The following is a 20,009-nucleotide window of genomic DNA, read 5'->3' on the forward strand; positions in this document are numbered from 1 at the left end:
CATTGGACCGGTGCTGCTACAGCTACCTACCTACGATTCCCATCAGCAGAACTCAAAAAATATGCTTAAATTGCCGCACCACACTATTCGCGTCAGTGCGACGTTTGATCCCCGGGTCGCCTCAGAACATCCTATTGGCAATGGCGTCGGTGTCAGACAGCCGGGCTCCAGACTCCAACAGGGTCATACTGTCTCATGCTGCTTGTATACCAATCCCTTTCACTGGAAGCTCCGTCACCGCTGTCCGCACACGGGCGATTCCCTTTCCTCGCCAAACTAAACTCTGAAATCAGATTCAAGCCTCATTTCCCAAGCGTCACATTGGCCACCGGCAGGCAGCATCGCCAAGGCCACGGCCAAGAAATCAGGGATGAAGTCCGAGACAAACTTTCCTCTGGTCCAAGTCAGGGACCACGCCGATGAGAGGAGATGCATGTTTGTGTCTCATTGAAGACGCATTGCCCTTCTGGACTGCTCGATCGGCTACAGTCGTCACACCCCGTCAAACAGCAGAGAGGTGCCACAAGTTTGAGATGTGCTGTGCTCGGGGAACAAGGCCTTCTCAAATGCACTGTTGATGGCCATTTTCCCTCCGATGCCTTCTCCTCCTTGTTGCCCAAGCAGGCCGCTTCAGCTCAGCCGGCTTTCGTTCATGTTTGTTTGCTTGTGATGAAGGGGACAGGCAGTGCTGCAGTGTGACTATGTCTCAGATCCTCAGACAAGAGAAAAAGAGGTCAGAACGACCTAACCAGAGCAATGCGAAGATGATGGACGGATTGACAGCTGCGTACTGCGGGAATCACACAGCCGAGCCTACATCACACGTATGCTTGTGCAGGCCGAACATGGTCCTGGGAATAGCTCCCCTACGCACGAACTAGCACTGTCCGGATATCTCAGATATCTCATCGCCAAATGTCAATCTTACAATATTATGCTTGAGAGGTCGGATTTGCGGCGGAAGACCACGACGCATCCTCGGTTCTCGCTGGTACAAGTATAACCACACCGGCTGCACGTTCCTTCATCCCATCTTTCTTTCTAGAAAGCTCCGGACCGCACATCTTCTAATTCCGCAAAGGTGCTATGGGAGACCAGTTGATCCTTTGGTGCTTCGTCGATCGATTTACGGAGATTGGCGTGTGCCAAGATGCTGGGTCTGCGACTTGCCAAACGGACCAAGATATGATTTGCTCCCATCCAAGCGCTTGTGAGGAGCGTTGAGATATGCCGCACATATGTCTCGCCCAAAGGGCCAAGGAATATCTTGGCGCGTCGTACTTCGCCCCGAAGCCGTGCGTCAAGTGGTGGTGTGTCTGGACAAGCATTCCACAACGGTGTACTACGTGATGACGAGTCTACCTCTCCCGTGCCGCCGACACTTATATCGCACAATCAAGTGACGGAATACACCGTATCTCGTCGCTCTTTCGTCGGCGATGCAGCTTGTGCACACCAGGCTTCGGGCAAGCCAGGCTATGAACGACCAGACGCGGAATGAACCCGTCTGGCTTGCTCGCTCGCTGTATGAGCGGTTAGGCCGCGCACCTGCTTAGCGGCAGGGAATGAGAACCCTGGACTGGTGTTATATCGTAGTTCTTGGATTCTTGTTCTGGCAGCTTGGTTGGCTTTCAAGTGTAATTATCTTCAACGGTGACTCCTGTTCTTTCATATTGACAAGTGATGAGTTTTGTCAGTGGTTTTTTGTTATTCGTCAGAAGCTACTCACGATTCTTTGCTCGTCGTGGTGGAAGAGCTGGCATCGCCTCGTTGGCTGGACACAACGTTACTCCCCTACCGGAGGAGATATCTGGCATTGTGGTTTGTTGAGTTTCGATCATTGGCTCGCTGAGAGCAGGCTTCGTCTCTTTGGGACAGTACATGCTTCCCTGAGGCATCACGTCAACTTGGGTAAACCCACACTGGGGAGAGCAAACAGACGGACAAGAATCCTCTCGTGCTACCTGGGCTGCTTGATCAGTCGGCTACCTACATATCTGCGCGGCACGTAAAGGGGTCGAACACTGCCCTGAAACGAGCTTTGGTGGAATATCAATTGTGGGACGAAACGCGACCTTTGGTGTCCGGGCAAAGTGACGCGGCAGATCCATGCAGGCTGACAAGGTGTCAGTATCAGGCAGCCACACTGCTGGCTCTGAGGACAACCGGGAGCATCTTCCTCGACTGGCCGGACACAAACACACAAGACTGGAGTTGTTAACTGCCCTCGTGGCTTCAACTTGAGTACGCCGTGATGGATTGTCCCGATGGGCTTCTCCACGGCTTAGGGCTCTTGCCAACAAGACCACAGCAATCTTCCTTGAGATTGCGAAGGGCTGAAGAGTCCTTCTTGCCCAGTGATTGCGACAAGTAATAGGTCTCTTTCGCTTCGATCAAGTGTCATCTGATATGCCATGGTGCCAAGACGGATGAGACAGGGTGATGAATGACATTCCGCCGTTGTGGCAAATGGCCGTCTGGAACTCCTCTGTACATACGCTGCATCTCTTCGCTCTCGCCTCACACCCTGCATGTTGTTGAGTCTGCCAAAGTCCTATGTTACGAGATCAACGAGAGCAACGGATGCGCGTTACTAAAGGAAAACGCTTGTAAATGGTGAGAAGATTTGTTTCTATTGTTCTATTTATTGTGCTCTCCAACAAAGTCGCCGCTTTGCTATATCTGTTCAGCATTAAAAGTGCAACCTTTAACATGAATCATGGCTGAGCAAGTAGCCCAACTACCTCATTCAGTCCATGGGCAACCTGGACTGACATGATCGTCAAGTCGGAAACCGCAACATGATGATGCCCATGTCTGGAGAAACCACCGGTCGCCGAACCTGATGGCACATATCTAGGGCGCAGGCGTTGAAAGTAAGCTGCAAAGGGTCGTATTCATCATGCGTTTTTGCAACATCAAGCCCATGGACATGGCTCGAACATGTGCACAACGTCTAGCGCACGCGAAAAGAGCGCTCAACAGGAATTGGAGTCATCACAGTCATGACTGACGAAGCGTTGACGGCCAGTATTGACAAATTTCACTTGGGCTCAGATTTCGTCTTTTGTGGACGAGATTCGATAATCCGCCGAACAGCGCTTGACGGAGTTGTGGGCTCAAATGATAGCGCCAATGACCCGTTCCCGGTGACTACCCCTGGGGTTCAGATCCCCGGAATCCGTGTTATTGTGCCTCTTCTTGTAGGTGCATAAGAAGTTTCTCTGCAGGGCGTCGACGAGATGCCCCCCTCGAGGAGCCAAGAGAAGCCAGCCAGAAGCCATCCAGAAGCCATCCATGAACAGGCGACTTCGGGCGATTCGACAACTCCAGCTTTGCTCGGGAGCGAGGATCCTCAGTCCCGGCGACTGCCAAGCCCGAGGGCCATGTCTTGCCGATTGTCTGCCAATACGGCTATTGCCTCGTGTCTCAGCATCACGAGGCTGGCCTGTCGCCCACAATCCGCGAATTGGGTTTCCCTCCCGAGACATCATCACCAATTTCTCTTGGCTTCTCTTTAGCCAAGACGACCCGGTATGTCGAACAGAAACGGCGAGGCCGGATCCCCGACGTACCCTTAGCTAGGAGGTGGTTCCGGACGCCATATCCATAATGGTAGATGTAGGTTGAAGCGTCCCTGATCTCGTGAGTAAGTGGTAAATATGAGTAGATGGATCGTGTAAGGGTACATGTGATGAAGTCGATGTCTAGTCCGTTGGTCTCTGATATCATACGTCTTGGTGCTGTAGATGGAATTCCCGCGTAATGACTATGCCGTTGGATTCGCCAAGCTGCCCCCCTGCAGGGAGATTGCCGAGTTCGATTTGGGGCTCATCCGGCCTCTCCTTGACAGGCACGCTGGCTTCCGAGCCATTGTCTGTAAGACGAACAAACGGGTGCCCGTCCGTCTCGCGCGTAGTGCTGTATGCTCGGGAATGACAGGTTGAGGTGCCAAATCGGCCGTCACCTTGCCAAGTCCGGGGATGGTCATTCGGATGAAGGCTCATTCTCGGAGTGCTGCTTGACTGCTTCTGCTTCTTGGAAGTGGCAGTCGAAAGGCTGAGGTTGCGGCAGCCAAGCTTGATGATCAACGGCCGCAAGAAGGGAAGACAGGCTACAGGGACAGGAAACCATCAGCCACACGGTTCATTGGCTAGTTTGAACTGGCATCTGAGGGTTGTTTGTATTTGAAGTGTACACGTACCGCAGAAGATGGCCAGGTTGCCTTCAAGGACGGACCAGAGGGCAATGTTGACAAAGTTCCATGTAATGTCTGGGCTGGTCAGATTACCCTCGATTAAATAGTGGAAACGCACAATAGAGATGACGGTGACGCTGCGCGTTGATTAGAGATCCTGCTGGACATGCGATTACGAGGTGCCGAACAACTTACAAGATGCCGACGAGGAAAATTCCAGCAAGACCCCATTTTTGCCCCCTGGGAAGCTGCAGTTGTGCGATATATGGCAGAGGTAATGCGAGCATCAGAACATCAGTGACAATGGTCGGGATCGCATTTCCGTAAAAGAACTTGACCGAGTCCACGGTGCAGTCGTATTGATCTGGCTGTAAAGGATGCGACGGATTGAAGCGATTCCACCAGGCACTGGTTGGTCGGCATTGGAAGATGGTGACGAGGATCTGGAGCGCTCGTCAGCACGGGTGTGAAGGTCTCTCTGCCTTCTTTCCAGGACGGGAGACTTACAACAGCAATAGCCCAGCACGCAACAATCAGGGCTAGGGTGTAGATTGGGATCAGGACAGAGCGCATGACTCTGAATGCCCGCCAGTAGAAGGCGAGGATGGAGAATTTGACACATGTAATGGTGACAAAGTATCCCAGCTCGGCAATAAACAGTCCAATTGCCCATGCGTATCGTGCGTCTGGCGGGCCGGCCCAAACATGTCTGCCTAAGCCACGGCTCACGGCTGGTGGAGGAAAACATTTAGTTCCATCCTGAAGAGCAAGCATCGAGGCGGAGGTCGACTCGAGGGGTTCACAAACCGTATACACCTATCCCGAAAACATGCGCACAAGAAGGGATCTGCCGACCCAACCATTAGCAAGCTCTCCGTATAGTCAGGGACGGGAAAGTATGTACCAAGGCCGCAATAATGAGCCAGTCGTCTATCCAGAGCCTCATCTTCCTCATGCGGCGGCTTACAATGCGTAGGCTAACGGCGATAACAGCTAGGGCCCAGGTGACAATAGAGGCCGCCATGATGGATGCCCTCTTGTCATCGTGGAGATTGATCCCTGCGGGAGGCGGAGGAAGTGCGGACATGGTAAGCATACACGATTGTGTCGGTAGCTTTCGAAAGGCGTTCGGGGTCGACGGAGAGGAGTTGACTCTCGGGGGAAGTGGTTCGCTTGGCTGCGACTGGGAGAGCAGCAGACAACGGCCGATTCGAAGAGCATGTATTACCCTTGAGCCATGCTCATTGACCCAGAGCGATTGACTGCTTCTGGAGCAGAAGCGTGACCAAGAGAGTTCTCGAACGCCGTTCACGCAATCCTCCCCGAATCGCGGAGCCCGAGTGTGTAAGGTATCATTCAACCGGGGGACTGCGTGGAAGGAAATGGCGAAGAGAAGGAGGTGAAGACTGACCAACCCCTGAGGAGCCGTCGCCCGTCGAGTCTATAAAGCAACTGGATTCCATTCCAGCCGCCCGACGGCAGACGCAAAAAGCTGTCCGCCACCTCGAACGGCGGAAGAAGCCCACCATGATGAGCATGGCTCGGCAGTCCACCGATTTAGAGCCGCCGTCGGGCCTCTTCCCAGCTGACGCCCATTTGCGCCATGCCCGATTTTATTACGCCTCCCCCACCCGCAAGCGCCATGTGTCAAGCCCGAGCCGTGAAGTCCGTCTGGTTCGGCCCACAAAGGCCCGGGGCGAGTACGGTGAAGCTCGTGCAGAGGCCCGGGAGACGTCGACACTTGTCTGTTGGAGATGCATGGCAGCCATGCACTAAGCATTAGCTGGGCTTGGTGGAATTGGCATCGGCAGAAACCCCCTTGTGGCCATTGGCGTGGCGAGCAGGGAAGATGCTGGGCTCGTCAGTTGAGCTGCGCGACAAGGGGTTGGAGATACGTAGAGAGAGAAACAGACAGAGAAACAGACAGAGAGACCGAGAGCCCCATGGCACGGAGATGGGTTTCTGGACAGAACGATGATACTAGCAGGGGAGGGGGCGTTTCTGCTCTCAGGGTTGTTTGAGTGTTGTGGCGATGGATGGGTTCTGGCTTCTTCTTTCTTGCTCCTCGCCAAAGCTTGAGACACGTGATCTGCCATGGACATCAAGGTCAAGGTACCTCACTACCTACAGTATTCGTGTGCCCAGAGAAAGAAAGGAAGGAAGGAACAAAAGTCTCTCTTGCCAAGCACTGAAGCCTCTCTGGACCAGCTTCCTCGAGTGCTGCAGCTGCTACTGTACAGTACCTACCTTACCTACTAGGTACATGTAGATGATGAGCAATTCTGCATGCTGAGCTCAGGATAGGGCACAAACTGAGGCAAGCAAGTGAAGAGGTAGTCAAGCAGGATCAATAGCGATCACATTCACAAATCCCAGAAGGATAACGCAGGTACCTGATAGACTATCGAGCAGACAGAAAGAAAAGGGCCGCAAAGGGGACTTGTTGGACATGTCCTGGCCCGCGAGTTCGGTAGGCTAAGGTACATAGTTCACGTTACGACTCGTGTGCCTCGGCCTCGTATCCCCACCGTCGATCGACGACCAGCTCTGTGCTCGAAATCCTCGCCTCATCTCTGCGGCAATGACGAACCTGATCCACAAGGCCGGACTGCCGGGAAGAGGCATGAGAGGAAGAAAATGTTTGTATGTGGAGACGGGGAGTTCCAGGGGGCCGAGGGTCGACTGGGACTGTCTTAATATCTCGTCAGTTGAGCTTGCGGTGGGAATATGCTACTAGTATACTGTACAGTAGCTCGTGTGTCGGTGGTCCTGTCAGGTGAGTTGGTTGCTTGAGCCCATGGACTCGCCTGCGAGTAATAAGAGACAAGCTAGTGGTGACCATCTTGCCGTTGCTGGTAGAGATCTGCAGTCGAATCCATCTCGTCTTCTGGATCTCTTCACGGTGAACGGCGATAAACAACCAGCATGGTGATTTCCGCCGATGTTGCAGTGAGCTTTCGCTAGCAAATGCTCGAGACAGCTCAGTCAGTATGAGTGATATGAAAACGTAGCAAAGTATTAGCTACAACGGGAATCTAGACATGTTTGATCTACCTATCTAGGCACTCGACATTAACGACAAACAAGATGGCATTTTCTCCGTTAGAAGAAGCAGAAGAGCCTTCAAAATTCCAAATCCAAACAGTCACGCTTCATAAATAGAGTCAGGCCGCAATTCGCTCAAACAGATGACCCCTTCCCACTTCCCATGCTGTCCCTGCACGGTTGCGGTTCTCATGAAAGCTTCTTCTGCATCAGATCCGCCAACTCGTCCAGCAGCTCCACCGTCTCTGCCGGGCTTGCGATCCAGGCCGTGGTTCCCACGCTCCGCGCCTTGAAGTCGTTGGATCCCGCGCTCAGGAACTGATCTCCCACGTGCAGCGTGTTCTCGCCCCTGATCGCCGTCAGCGCTGCATCGGCCCCGGTCGCTCCTCCGCTGCGTCTTCCGAACCACTGCTGGCAGACCGTCACGCCCCAGCTCTTGTCGCCAATGTCGACAAAGACATCGCGGCCGCCGTTGAATGCGCAGAATGGGACCCCGTGGCGGCCCTGGGCGCCCTGGCCGGCCTGCTGCGAAGGCGTGCCAAGTGCACTCAGCTCCAGGATACGCTGGACCACCAAAACCGTCTCTTCCAGACTCTCTCGCGCGATGCGCACCTCGGGAGGATTGGGAACGATTCCCACAGCGCGATCTTTTCGCACTATGATGGCGGGAAGGTTCATTGTGCGGATACAGTCTCGGAGCGCTGATTCGGCCACGTCCAGCAGCGCCGCGATTTCCGCCTCGGACCAGGCTGCCATCTCCGGGGTAAGCCACGCTTGACGAGGGACAGGCGCCAGACGGTAGGGCGAAGACGGTTCGTATTCAAAGAGATAGTTGGCCTCGCCGCCCATGATGACAATGTTCTGCTTTTGCACGGGATCAAGCTCAGTGGATTCGGCAATGGCGTCGAGCAAGCCATGAAGACGTTGATAATACCGATCCGCGGTTGTATAGCCAGCAGCCGTCACGATGCCGATTTTGATGTTTTTGCGCAGGAGGTCTATGATGGGGATGAGCATCAGTACTGACAGCGGTTCGCATTACCCTCCCTCCCCTCTACAGTTGATGTCATGAAACCCAAGGCAAAACAAAAGGGGTGGAGGAAGAGAGCAAGCCGATGAAGAGCAGAGCGCATAATCAGAAGAGGCAGTGCGTACCTAGAAGTCGCGGGATGACGGGGCTTGATGGCTCCAAGCTCTGCCCATCATCATATAGGGTGACATCACCATCAAAGGTGGCCAGCTGAAGAGTGCCGTTCGTCACAGCCATGATCTGGGCCGAGTTGAGCACCAGGCGCACATCGTTGAACGAAGGGGCTACATATCGTCTCGATGACATGTAGCGCTTCCGGTCCTGGTACTTGAAGGCGGCCTCTAGGGGAAGTCGCGTAAAGAATGGGCCTGCTGTGGGCACCAGCATCCCGAGCTTGGACGGGAGCGCGCGATCACGATGTTGGCGGGCGACTGTTTGGTTTGTTAGCACCCTCCCGGCATACGGAACATCGCCAAGAACGCCAGAACAGAAGAGAGAAGTCGTCGCCTTACTGTGGTCGTCAATCATCAGCTCAACGTCTCGCATAATCTCTGCGTAGCGCCTATGGGCCTCCTCGGCCATCTTTGCCACGTTGCTGTCATCGCCAAAGACTCCTGTCGGCTGGGAATAGAGCACAAACGGGACAGCCAAGAGACCCTTGATCCATTCTGGCAAGAGGCACCAAGGCGTTGAGTTAGCTCAGAAATCACAACAGCTGCTGTGAGCTCGGGCATCTATCACGAGCCTGCTATAGTGGCATAGACCGCCACCACTCCGACTGCGAGAGGTTGATGCCTCGCGGCCAAGGTGATGCCCACTGGGAAAGCGACGTACCGATGAACTGATCCCGTCTATGGGTCTTGAGGGCATCTTGGGGGCTTCTGTCAGCTTCAGTGTACTTCTTTCTCCAGACATGCGTTCCCTTCCACCTCCGTGTGGCGAAACCAACATAAAGGAGGGGGTTGGAGCCGTTGGGCAGACAGGCAGACTTACACTCAACGCGGTACCGAGTCGTCATGGTTGGGCCTTTTAGCAGGCAAGAAACGTCGTCTTTGATGGGCCAATTGAGCTCCAGCAGGTGTCTGAGGAGGTTTGTTCAAGAGACGGCAAGGGGGGGAAGCAGAGGGAGAGAGAGGGGACACGATGAGGAAGTGAGGCGGGGGAGAAGGTTGCAAAGCACAGAAGATGAGAAACGGAAGGGAGACAGGTGGTAAGGTGTCACCAAGTCGAGGTGTTGCTGGTTGTCGTAAATATACTGTATCCGATACGGTAGGTAAGGCAGGTAGGTAGTTGGGTACCTACGGTACCTATTAAGGTTCGATGCTGTGCCTTAGGTAATGGAATGGAATCGATCAAGAGCATGTGCCCGCCTCCTAAGCCTAAACTGGCCGCTGAGAGGGGCTCAGAAGTCTCCCTTGTGCCAATTAGAAGCAGCTTCGACGCCTTGTTCTGCAATAGATTCTCTCCAGGCTCTCCGTCCAGGTACAATGGACTGCTGGGGCCTGTCCGAAGAAGCGGGAGAGGGGTTCTGGAGCAGCCTTGGGTACCTTGTTATTACGGTGAAGAGTGGCTACTGCGGTCGGAGCCCGCCGAAAGCAAGTCGACGGTCACTTTGTCACTCTGAGTTGTTGGTCGATGTGGCTTATCAGCTGCCAGTAATACCTTACCTAATCCATATCTACCTGGACGATAAGACGCCCGACCTGACGGTTACTGTAATACACGTACACACCAGACGACAAAAACACCACGACTGTTTGGTGGTGATGCCCAGACTCATCGACTCGACATGGAGAGTGTCGCTCCATCTGTACACAGCTTGTGCCAGAGAGCCCACGCAAGGACGAATCCATTAACGCCCTGTGTAAGAGTGTATATATGCGTTTGCACTAGCCTAATGGTTACCAGGACCAGCATGTCGAGGGAGCTACCTACTACTACCTACCTACTACTACCTGCTACCTTACCTTACAGAATACCTTGGTATATTCTGTATACCGCTTCAGCCGCACATCAACACCAATTTGTCAACGCCTCTGTGCTCTTCCTCTGGGGCCGCAAACTTCACCAGCCTGTTCATGAGTCACAGGGAGAAAAAAAAAGAAAAAAAAAAAAAAAAACTGAACATGAATTTCCCATCCAATAACTTTCCTCTTGCGCTGCCGCTCGCGGTTCAGCAGCCATGATTGCCTTCCTTCTGCAATACTTACCCTGTGGAACCAAGCCTTGGTTCTGCTTTTCCGGACCGCTGCTCATCATCAGCCATCTTCAGCATCAGCCGCGGTACCACCGTCTAAGAGCCCTTTTTTGCTTCAATCGAGTCTGCAGCTCCTCCATCACCCTCGCTGTCTTGATCTTTTTGCCTTCTTGTCCTTTGTTTTTCCTCTCTTTCTTTTTCTTTCAGTGTTTTCCTTTTTCCTCTTCCTGGTTTTCCTCCTCGCCTTCGCTCCCGTTCGCAAATTCCTGACAAAGGGGGGGATATCATCAAGTTCATCTTCTCATTAATGGGAAAGCTCGTGCATCAAGAGGCCCTGTGTGGCAATTGTACTAGCCTCGGCACAACAGCAGTCGTACAAGACGTCCTTTCATCCAATTCCCATCTCAGGGCGCAAGGCGTTCGCTTGGAATCGGTGAGCACAATGCGTTTAGCCACTGGCAGTGCCGTGAGGGGAAACCATTTCGGACTGTTGAGCTTGGGCCTGTGCTTGGGCAACTTCCTCAGCCTTGACAATAATGTCCTGGATAAGGGCTTGCTCCTCGGCGGAGAGGTGACCGGCAAGATTGGAGTAGAACTGGGGTTGTTCTTGTTGCAGCTCTGGAAATGAGGTTCCATTGGTTAGCAGCAAAACAAGGTGCACTTATGCTCGCAGAAATTTACTCACTTAGCAGCGTTGCCCTGAAGAGCTGGTACGGCTCGATCTTGTCGAGCGGCGACTCCAGAAGCACACTGTCTTCTCCAAGCTCCTCTTCCTCATCGTCATCGATCACGCGACTGAACTTTTGGGCCTGGAACAGTGCGCACCGTTAGCCAATGCCAGGAGTAACAATTAATAGCGTCCTTTTTGTAAACTCACCTCCTCGTTGAGGAACTCGAGATAGGCGGCGCTTTCGTCCTTGGTCTCAGGTGCCTCCTCGTCGCCAGCGGAGCCGGGATCCTCGTCGTCGTTCCAGGCGACGTCTCTCTCGTCCCACTCGTCTTCGTCTACGTAATCATAGCCGGCGTCCAGAGTGAAGTCGTCGCGAAGGGCATCCTCTCGGTCTGGTTTGACAAGCTGTTAGCATCCGAGGGTATATATTGCACATCAGGAAAGGGGAAAGGGGGAGCCCTACTCCGCATGGCACTAGGCAGTGTTCGGAAGAGTTCCGTGATGCCCTGAAGCAGCCGCGGCCATCCAACTGAGATGCTGGCGGGAACCTGGTCGTGGTTGAGGCTGAGCAGGGCGGAGATGGCCACAATGCACAACTTCTTGTCGTGCACTCTGGTGAACGAGGACATGCTGCCGAACCAGAGGCTGAAGAACCTGTTTGTCCAGCCGTTGGTCTCAAGTACCTGCAGGGTGAGCAGAGGGTTGTAGTGCACGGCGTTGATGACCATTTCCATGAGATGAATCTTGTAGCTCTTGACCTTCACATCCTGTCCGGCCAGAATATTCATGGCCATGTTGATGAAGCCTTCGACGCAGCTGTCGATGCTGCCCCGCAGGCTCAGCATCATGGCCTCGGCCAACTTGCAGGCACAGATCCGCTCAACGCCGCCCTCGACATTGTCAGAGAACATATCCGCCACCATCGAATAAAGGGCTTGGACGTATTCCGGTTTCTGAACCAAAGCCGGCGCGCCGTACTGGACAAAGTTGTCCAGCGCGGGTAGCATGTCTTCGAGGTAATACTCAGCCCCTGCCTTAAAGGTGGTATGGATCAGCTCGAATGCCTGCCACATGTTGGGGGAGATGCCCTTGGCAGCGAAGGTGCAGCTGTCAATGATCTCAAAGGCCTCATTGTACAAATCGTAGAGCTTGTTCTCCAGCGTAATGCTAATCACTGGCATGAGTACCGCTTCGATGTGGAGAAGAACGTCCGGAGTGCTCTCCAGCGTAAGGATGAGCGTTCCGATAGTCTGCAAAACACCAAGCGCGGTTATGCTCTTGTCGTCGTAGTCGCTGTACAGCTCGCCGTCGTCTCCAGCCTTGCTCTCCTTCTCCAGCAGTTCGCGCACGATGCGAAGGTATGTATCGCGAAGCTGCTCGCACAGGGCAACGGCGAAGGGGGTCAGCTCGGTAGCGAAAACCTCAACAAAGTCTTCCATGACGTTGGCCAAGGCATCAATGTCAGCCTCATTGGCCAGCTTCAGCAGCTGCTGCATAATGGTGGGAATGCTCTGCTGCATGCTTGTCCGGATCACCTCGTGCCTGATCAGGGGCTGCAGCGCAAGGGCGGCAGTGACACGAACGGGGAGTGCCGGGTCTGCCATACAGTCAAGAATGTTCCGGTAGATGGTCAGAAGGTTGTTCTGGTCTTGGAAGTTGAGCTGTTCAAACTTCTCCATGGTGTCACAGGCTCGGGCTCGGAGATATCCCAAGGGGCTGGTAAAATCAGGGAAGACGTAGCGGACGAGGAAGTACTCGACTTGATCGGCAATGGGGCTCTTCTTGCCGAGAATAACGGGAGCCAGGGTTCCTATCATCCGGAGAGCGCCCTCCTTTGCAATGTGATTCTTTTTGTCGTCGGGAGATTGCTCGTACTCGTTGACGACGGCATTGACGAATTTAAGAATCTCAAAGACCTCCTTTCGGCGATTCTTTGTCAGGTTAACCAGAAAGTTCGTGGCCGCAACGTCCGGAGCGGACGCCTCCTCGAAATAGTTGAGCTTTCGGTGAAGGTACTCTTCCGGCTCCTCTTCGAACTGCTCGACATCTTCGGGCGACAGACAGAGCACGGGGAAGACGAAGTGCGTGACCAGGTTCGTCAGGTGCGGCTTCAGGTGCACCCACATCTCCTTGGGCCGTACCGACTCATCGAGGAAGACTAGAATGTAGGAAAGACACGGTCGACTGAGCCAGGAAGTCTTGGCCACCCATTTCTCAATCTCCTGGAGGTAGTGCTTCAGAATCTCGGGGGCGATGGTGGTGGTGAAGTTCTTTGCAAATTGGAGAGCCCCGTCTTGCTTGCCGGGGCTTGAGGGGTTTCCGTGCCTAGAAGAAAGCTTGTCAGCGAGGCCGCTCACATGATCTGTCATGTCCCCCTTTGACCAGCCCAGCGCTCACACTGGTAGAGAAAAAGGGGGAGGTCTGCTGGTTCCATGTTTTACCTGATGAAGAGACGATTCAGGTTGAAGTATGCCCACTTCTTGGCCTTCCACCAGTGGTGCTTTTCGCGGTCGGCCACCTCACTCATCATGACGGAGGCAGGGACAGCCTTGGAAACGGTCTGAAGGAAGACGGTGCACCAAGCGATGTTGACTTGGTCCTGTCGCAAGTACGGTGAAAGCTCGAGCTGGAAGGAAGGCGGTGATGTCAGCTCATGATCGTGGGCTTGGTGCGTTTCCACCCCCTCCAGCATGGTGGAGAAAAGGTAGACAAAACGATGGAGGAAAGGCAGAGAAAGAAACGGGTAGACGTTGGAAGGAAGGTCGCTCATACCCAAGTAGCATGCTTGTACGCCTTGAGAGCCAAATGAAGCATCTCGCTGGCCTCGTCGCTCTCCTGGTTCACCAACTCATTGCAAATGGCCAAAAGTCGCGGAAATGCTGCTTCAACAATGTTGTCGAAGTGCTGTCTGTCCTGGCTCTCGTTGGACTTGTACCTGAAAGCTCGGCAGATGGCGAGAAGGCACTGCAAGCCAGCCAGCGCCGAGTTCGGGTTGTTGGTATTCAACAGCTCCAGAGTGAATTCTAAGAATCGTGGCCATCGGCTGGGGAAGTCGCACTGCAGGATGCGTTGCAGAACGGGGATCAGCTGCTGGCGGACGAGTCCTTCGGACGAGGCCAAGATGGGCACCAAACGGTCTCGAATTCGCGCTTTTTCATCTTCGGCTATTGAGCTTTCGGAGGGGACGCCTTCGGCCTGGTACCAGGAGCGGTTTACTCGGTTCTTGATGTAGATGACAGCTAGGAGGAAAACTGTTAGAGACCTTTCCGCGTTCCATCTCTCTTCCACTGCCTCCCATCATCTTCCTCTTGTTGTTTTTTGTTTTTGTTTTTGTTTTTCTTGTTTTTCAATCTCGTTCACTAGATATCCGAATCGTTGTCTCGGGGAAGGACAAGAAAGGGGACTGCGAAAACGTACTGGCAAGCCGAACGCTGGAATCCTGCTCTGCTTCCAAGACGTCGAGCAGGCAGATGAGGAAGCCGGCATGATCCTCGACCTGGGAGCCAACGGCAAGAAGCGCATTAGCATTGATCCAACCATGGTAGAGATTATCAAAGGCGATCCAGTGTGTTGTGAACGGGTATTGCAGGAGAGGGCAGCCTTCCACAAATCTATCGTTTCCATTCCCTTCGGAAAGTTTTTTTCTTCGCGTCCCTTCTCTTCCTCTTCCTTTTTTCCTCTCCGTCGCCGTGGTATTCACGCTTCGGGTGGTGGGCGGACGGTGGCTGTGGAGGGACGAAAAGACGGCTGAGGGAAACTCACCTGCTTCAGCTGCAGCTCAGCACGTCGCCTGCTATCGGCGTTTGTGTCCAAGCTGGCCGCGAGCAAGGCCCTGACAGTTGCAAAGTCCATATTTCAGGGTATAAAGAGGAGCGGACGACAACACAGAGGGGCGTCGTTGTCGTTGGCGCGGAGGAGGGTAGAAGAAAGGCGGGCTCAGTAGGTAGAACAACTTTTTGGTGTTAGGTTGGGAGGACCCGATGGCGGGGCATCTATCAGCACCAGCTGCCCACCCAGAATTAAGAGAAAAAAAAAATTGGAAGAGTAAGGGAAAAAAAAAAATTAGATCAGACAGGATGATCGGGGGCGATTAGCAGCGACCACGACGCGACTTTTGCGAGATATCGTCTCCTGGACACACTGCCACTGCGCAGGCTTTCTGAAGCTGACGCAGAGCGATGGATGAGAAGAAGATGTCCAGGCAGAAAGCGGCGGTGCAAAGCGGTGACGAAAGGTTGTTTGTGTTTTTTTTTTCCTACTTTACCTGTACCTAGGTAGGTAGAGTAGGTAAGCTGTTCACGACTTGACGCCCAGGCTTCAAGCACCGTGTGTCGGAGGGGATGTAGCCGGGCAGTTTTAGGGGGCTACTGGACGCTAAAAGACGGGAAAAGTAATCAGGGTCGCCAGTCCTACCAAGGCAAGGTACGGTAAGGTACTTTACTGTAGGGTCGGACGTGGTCAAGAGGCTGCAGCCGCTGGCTTGAGGCCAAGGAATCCGAGAGCACAGGCAGGGAGAGAGGGCGTACGCAGGCTTGGGTGATAGGAACCTAGTAGGTAGGTAGGTACCCTACTGTAAGATAAACAAAGCACCTCGAATGGACTCTTTTCCGCACGCTTTCGTCTGCCCCGAGAGTTGGCCTATTTGCACACCTAAGGATATCTATCGGTAATACGTGCATATCGATGGTTTCAAGACCTAGGTATCTCTTCCTCCTTACCCACTACCTATAGTAGGCATCTACTGGGCACCTACCACTACCTATGTAAGGCACCTGTATGTAGGTGATACCTAATACTTCAGGTCTTCAGTGCCTAGAACACTCCGCCGGTGTGCCGTACCGGGTACCTAGGCAAGAAACAGCTGCCAAATGGAGGCCTTCGTCTGTAATGACTCTGTTCACGCCATTCTTCTCGCCAGGGCACAAATGAACCGTTGTGGAGCTCTTCACGATAAAAAGGTTTTCCTCGCTTCAATTGCATCTTACCCAGCAGGCTCAGGCATGTCCCCATCCCATGCAAGGTACTCAGATTGCTGCTGACCCCCCGTATCCCATACCTGGAAGAACGCCGGTAGCCCCACCGATAGCTGTGGTACCGGCTACTAGTGACGTAGAGCCGCACAGGTACTGGATCCGACAAATAACCACCACTGGTATCGCCCTTTGTAATCAGCCACCAGAAGCAGGATCTAGTAGCTGCAAAGTCTAATCCCTAACGAGCAAACCTGAAAGGATGGATTCCACCCAATGAAAAGAGCAGGGGAGCCTGTGGGTGATATTCATCGGCGCGAGTCGCTTGTGGCTCTCTTTGGGCGTACACTGGCGCGAGGCTTCGTTGTATACAGCATAAGGTACCTGCCTTAAGGTTACCAGATGACCCGAGCGTCAGTTCAACTTGGGTATTGCAAGAACGATACGATAAACTCTACCTACCTAGTAGTTACCAAAGTACCTTCTGCCTTCTAACCTACTACCTCCTACCTACCTGACCTGAAGTAGAGGAAGGCACTACCTACCTACCTCATCTTGAGTGCTTCATCCCACCGCCCACTTGTAGTGACGCGCTCCTGCCTCAGCTAGGATCAGAACCTGAGGCATCTCCTAAGGCGAGGTATGCCCATTTTCGTCAAGATACCTTATCCGCCTCCTGCACGAGTTCCATGCCTCTCCTCAGCGTCCCTGGCAATTCTTGTTACCTCACTTGTTCGCCCCTTGCTTCTGTGGCTTTTTCTCTGTGTTACCGTCGTGGAGCATCATCTCGATTTGCCGATGCCGCGGGAACGTGCATGCGTCTTGATCGTGCTTCGGTCCGTCAACTCGTTGTACCGTGGGCGACGGCTCCGTCTTCTTGATTCCCCCGATAACAAAGGAAAAACTGGATTCTCACCACCCTGCCCAGCTGTAGGGCACGCTGCTCTAGGGCTTCCAGGTGGTTTCGCGAATCGAAGAGCATCGTAGCGAAGTGCTGCAAGAAACGGCGTGATTAGGTACATACTTGAGACCCTTGCCAAGGCTTCGTCCGCCTTGTTTGTGTCACCTTTGTGGGCTACTCAGCTTGGAGAGACATCAATGAAGCTGGATGGACATTTTGAGAGCACTGCCTATCCTACCTTCGTATGAGTGTGGCGAGAGAACCCGTTCAACTGCTCAAGACAATCACAATCCTTCAGCGTTTGCCCGGCCGCTTGAGTAGCAGACATTTTGCACCAACGATGACAATGTCCCCAATATGTCCGTCCTGGGTTTGGCAATTTCTCGAGTGTGTCTGAAGCGCCTTTTCCACCAAGAGAAACAACAAACAATAAACCATCAAGGGACGAGTGGGAACAAAGAGGGAACAGTGTGGCAACGATGATCCTTTCAACAGGTTCTGGCTAATATATACAAACCATGAGGCTCACCTTGCTGCCCAGGAGTCCGGCTTTGCTACTCTATTAAATGGCATGATCGAGACAACCAGCATCGATTGAAGAATGCTCAGCGACCGCCAAGGAAAAACCGAGTCCAGACAAACACAAATAACTCCGCCCATGGCCAGTCCGGGGCAGCAAGATTTCAAGACAGTCCACCACCCAAGAAGCAATCGCAGTTGAGCTTCTCTTTTCCCACCTTGCGCCAGGAGCCAGTGCTATGAAACATATGCAGGCGTTATTCATCCAAGGCTATCATCGTAGCCGGCAACAAGCTCGGTATTTGACCCATCCGACACAGAAAAGCAATGCATCATTTGCTAATCAGAAAAGCAAAGCAAAGGAAAAATACTCAAAGAAAAACAAAAAGATGATTGGAGACGCGACATGCAAACTGAGGAAGTCCAAGGAAGAAAATGAAGACCGGAGATGGCGCAAAAAGAAAACGTCAAACTTGGCGCATCTCCTGATGATTATCGTCCAGGATCCGGAAAGGCTAAGAGGAGAAATAGCCGCAGAGAAGAAGCAGAAAAGAGACGGGCTATCCAGGCTAGAATGATTCCCGCGGGGTTCGATCTTCTTTTTGCGCAAAATCCATGACAACTTAACCGGTGCCTGCCTGGGGAGATTTTCTAGAATGATGAAGCGGGAAGAGCCAGACGATTCAAGATCCAGGGATTGGCAGGTTGAGCTCTAGCCACGGATGATTTGGACCAGAGAACCAACCCGCGCCTCGCAAGTCATGTCATCAAGCAGATCCCCTCTCTCCCTTATCGGCGAGGCGGCGGTGGTCGATGGTTCCTATCACCCTCCCGGTCGCTGAGACGGGTACTTGATTCCCGCGGCGGCGTCTGGGTCTCCGCCGGGGGCACGGAAGTGCGAGTCGGCGTAGGGGTCTCGTCATATGCATGTCCCTGTGAGGCGTACCCTTGTGATTGCTGAGAGGTTTGGCCTGCTGGGGAAGCTACAAAATCAGACGAACGAATTCAACTTGGATGCAGGCTTGGGGTGGTTTTTGTTGGGAGACGCACCTCGGCCGAAGAAGGGGTCCTGGGGCTGCGTAGCATAGACTGGAGCACCCGCAGGAGCCTGGGTGGGATAGGGGTAGTTTGCTGGGACGGGATATCCTGGCTGGATGGGCTGGTTGGGGGCATATATGGGTTGCTGAGGCGCGGGGACGGACGCTCCGGGGTGGCCACCGGCATAAGGCTCATTGGGATAGTTCCTGGGAGGCATGTTGGCTCCGGTAGAAACATAGGGGCCATCCGGATTGGGGTATCCCTGGTTCATCATGGGGCCGCCTTGAGGATTTCCGCCATATCTGGCGTCAGGCACAGGAGATTGCTGAGGCTGCTGAAAGCCGGCGTTGCCGTTGCCGCCATACGCACCGCCACTGGGAGGAGCGTAGCCCTGCGACTGCTGCTGGGGTTGATACGGACCGGAGGCACCGTTATATCCTTGGGCGCCAGTTCCTGGATACCTTGGGGCGTCATAGAGACCATCACGAGGGGGATAGGAGTCATCCCGGAAGGGTGGTTCAGTAGGGCCATGATGCTGCCGAGATTGGTGCGTCTCGGAGTAGCGATATTGGACTGTAGGCGAGTTAGATCTCGGTCTAGGGGCACCGTAAGTGGCATCTCTCGAGGCGATGATACCTCCGCTGCTGTTGCGTGCGGTTTGCGCGCGGCGTTCCCTATCCCATCGAGCCGAGTCGGCCTTGAGATCCTCGATCATGGCCTGCGAACCCAAGGTTTGTCACGATTTAGCAACGAGGCCGGCAAAAGAAGAGGCGGTTGACACGGCCGGGGAAGCGGGTCGGCGCAGAGAAGATGGGGACTCACGGTCGTCAGGTTGCGATAGGCCGTGATATAGTAGCCTTGGACGGGTTGACCAGTTTGCGGGTTCTGAGGGGACAAGAGCCGTTAGCGACCAGCCAAGACGGGAAAGGGAGGGAGGGGAGGTTTGCTTGTGCTCAGGTTGGGCGTTGTCCAAGCTGGTGCTGCTCAAGTCGGCATACCTCATAGTGGCCGGGTCGCACCAGAGCATCGTTGCCCAGGTACCGGCAGATATCAGCAGAGATGACTTCACGGTCGATGCCATCACGGGGCACGAAATACTCGTTCATGCGAGTCGTGGGTCGCGACATGGTGGTGAACAGCTAACGGGATCTGGCTTGAGGAGGGCAATGAAACTCAAAGACAAAGCAACGAGAGAGACGCCAGAGAGAAAGAGAGAGAGAGCGAGAAAGCGAGAGAGCAAGAGAGAGGAAGAGGGAGAAGGGGGGAAGAGAGAGAACGATGCGCGGCAGATGGAACTCCTCAGGGCAGGACCGCTTTGCTAAATGGAGAGGTGGGCGAGCAGCAAATAGCAGGACGACGGATGGAGGAGGAACGGAGGACGCAGCAGAGGATGGACAAGGGGTCGGCCGCAGTCAAGCAGGCAGGCAGACAGGCAGGCAGG

The 20,009-nt window shown here is 53.8% G+C and overlaps 4 protein-coding genes across 4 annotated transcripts; all 4 read right to left on the bottom strand.

Moving 5' to 3' along the window:
• Positions 1-4,153: 4,153 nt before the first annotated feature.
• Positions 4,154-5,222, bottom strand: TRIREDRAFT_106082 (uncharacterized protein; the record flags this gene model as incomplete). Its single annotated transcript, XM_006964265.1, has 5 exons — positions 4,154-4,170; positions 4,205-4,335; positions 4,394-4,641; positions 4,706-5,014; positions 5,166-5,222. The coding sequence occupies 5 exons, from the start codon at positions 5,220-5,222 to the stop codon at positions 4,154-4,156; spliced, it is 762 nt and encodes a 253-aa protein (XP_006964327.1).
• A 2,210-nt stretch (positions 5,223-7,432) lies between these two features.
• On the bottom strand, positions 7,433-9,291 carry TRIREDRAFT_3372 (uncharacterized protein; the record flags this gene model as incomplete). Its single annotated transcript, XM_006963955.1, has 4 exons — positions 7,433-8,241; positions 8,399-8,704; positions 8,786-8,930; positions 9,274-9,291. 4 exons carry the CDS (start codon positions 9,289-9,291, stop codon positions 7,433-7,435), a joined length of 1,278 nt encoding a protein of 425 aa, XP_006964017.1.
• Positions 9,292-10,797: 1,506 nt separating this feature from the next.
• TRIREDRAFT_76859 (uncharacterized protein) lies at positions 10,798-14,992 on the bottom strand (the record flags this gene model as incomplete). The annotated part of the gene is made up of 8 exons (XM_006964266.1): positions 10,798-11,088; positions 11,156-11,279; positions 11,348-11,532; positions 11,604-13,465; positions 13,582-13,766; positions 13,913-14,379; positions 14,558-14,636; positions 14,903-14,992. The coding sequence occupies 8 exons, from the start codon at positions 14,990-14,992 to the stop codon at positions 10,919-10,921; spliced, it is 3,162 nt and encodes a 1,053-aa protein (XP_006964328.1). The 3' UTR covers positions 10,798-10,918.
• A 3,327-nt stretch (positions 14,993-18,319) lies between these two features.
• Positions 18,320-19,695, bottom strand: TRIREDRAFT_3374 (uncharacterized protein; the record flags this gene model as incomplete). The annotated part of the gene is made up of 4 exons (XM_006963956.1): positions 18,320-18,513; positions 18,581-19,286; positions 19,391-19,453; positions 19,567-19,695. The coding sequence occupies 4 exons, from the start codon at positions 19,693-19,695 to the stop codon at positions 18,320-18,322; spliced, it is 1,092 nt and encodes a 363-aa protein (XP_006964018.1).
• Positions 19,696-20,009: the final 314 nt, after the last annotated feature.

The sequence above is a fragment of the Trichoderma reesei genome, assembly GCF_000167675.1.
Source record: "Trichoderma reesei QM6a unplaced genomic scaffold TRIREscaffold_6, whole genome shotgun sequence".
NCBI classification, from domain to species: domain Eukaryota; kingdom Fungi; phylum Ascomycota; class Sordariomycetes; order Hypocreales; family Hypocreaceae; genus Trichoderma; species Trichoderma reesei.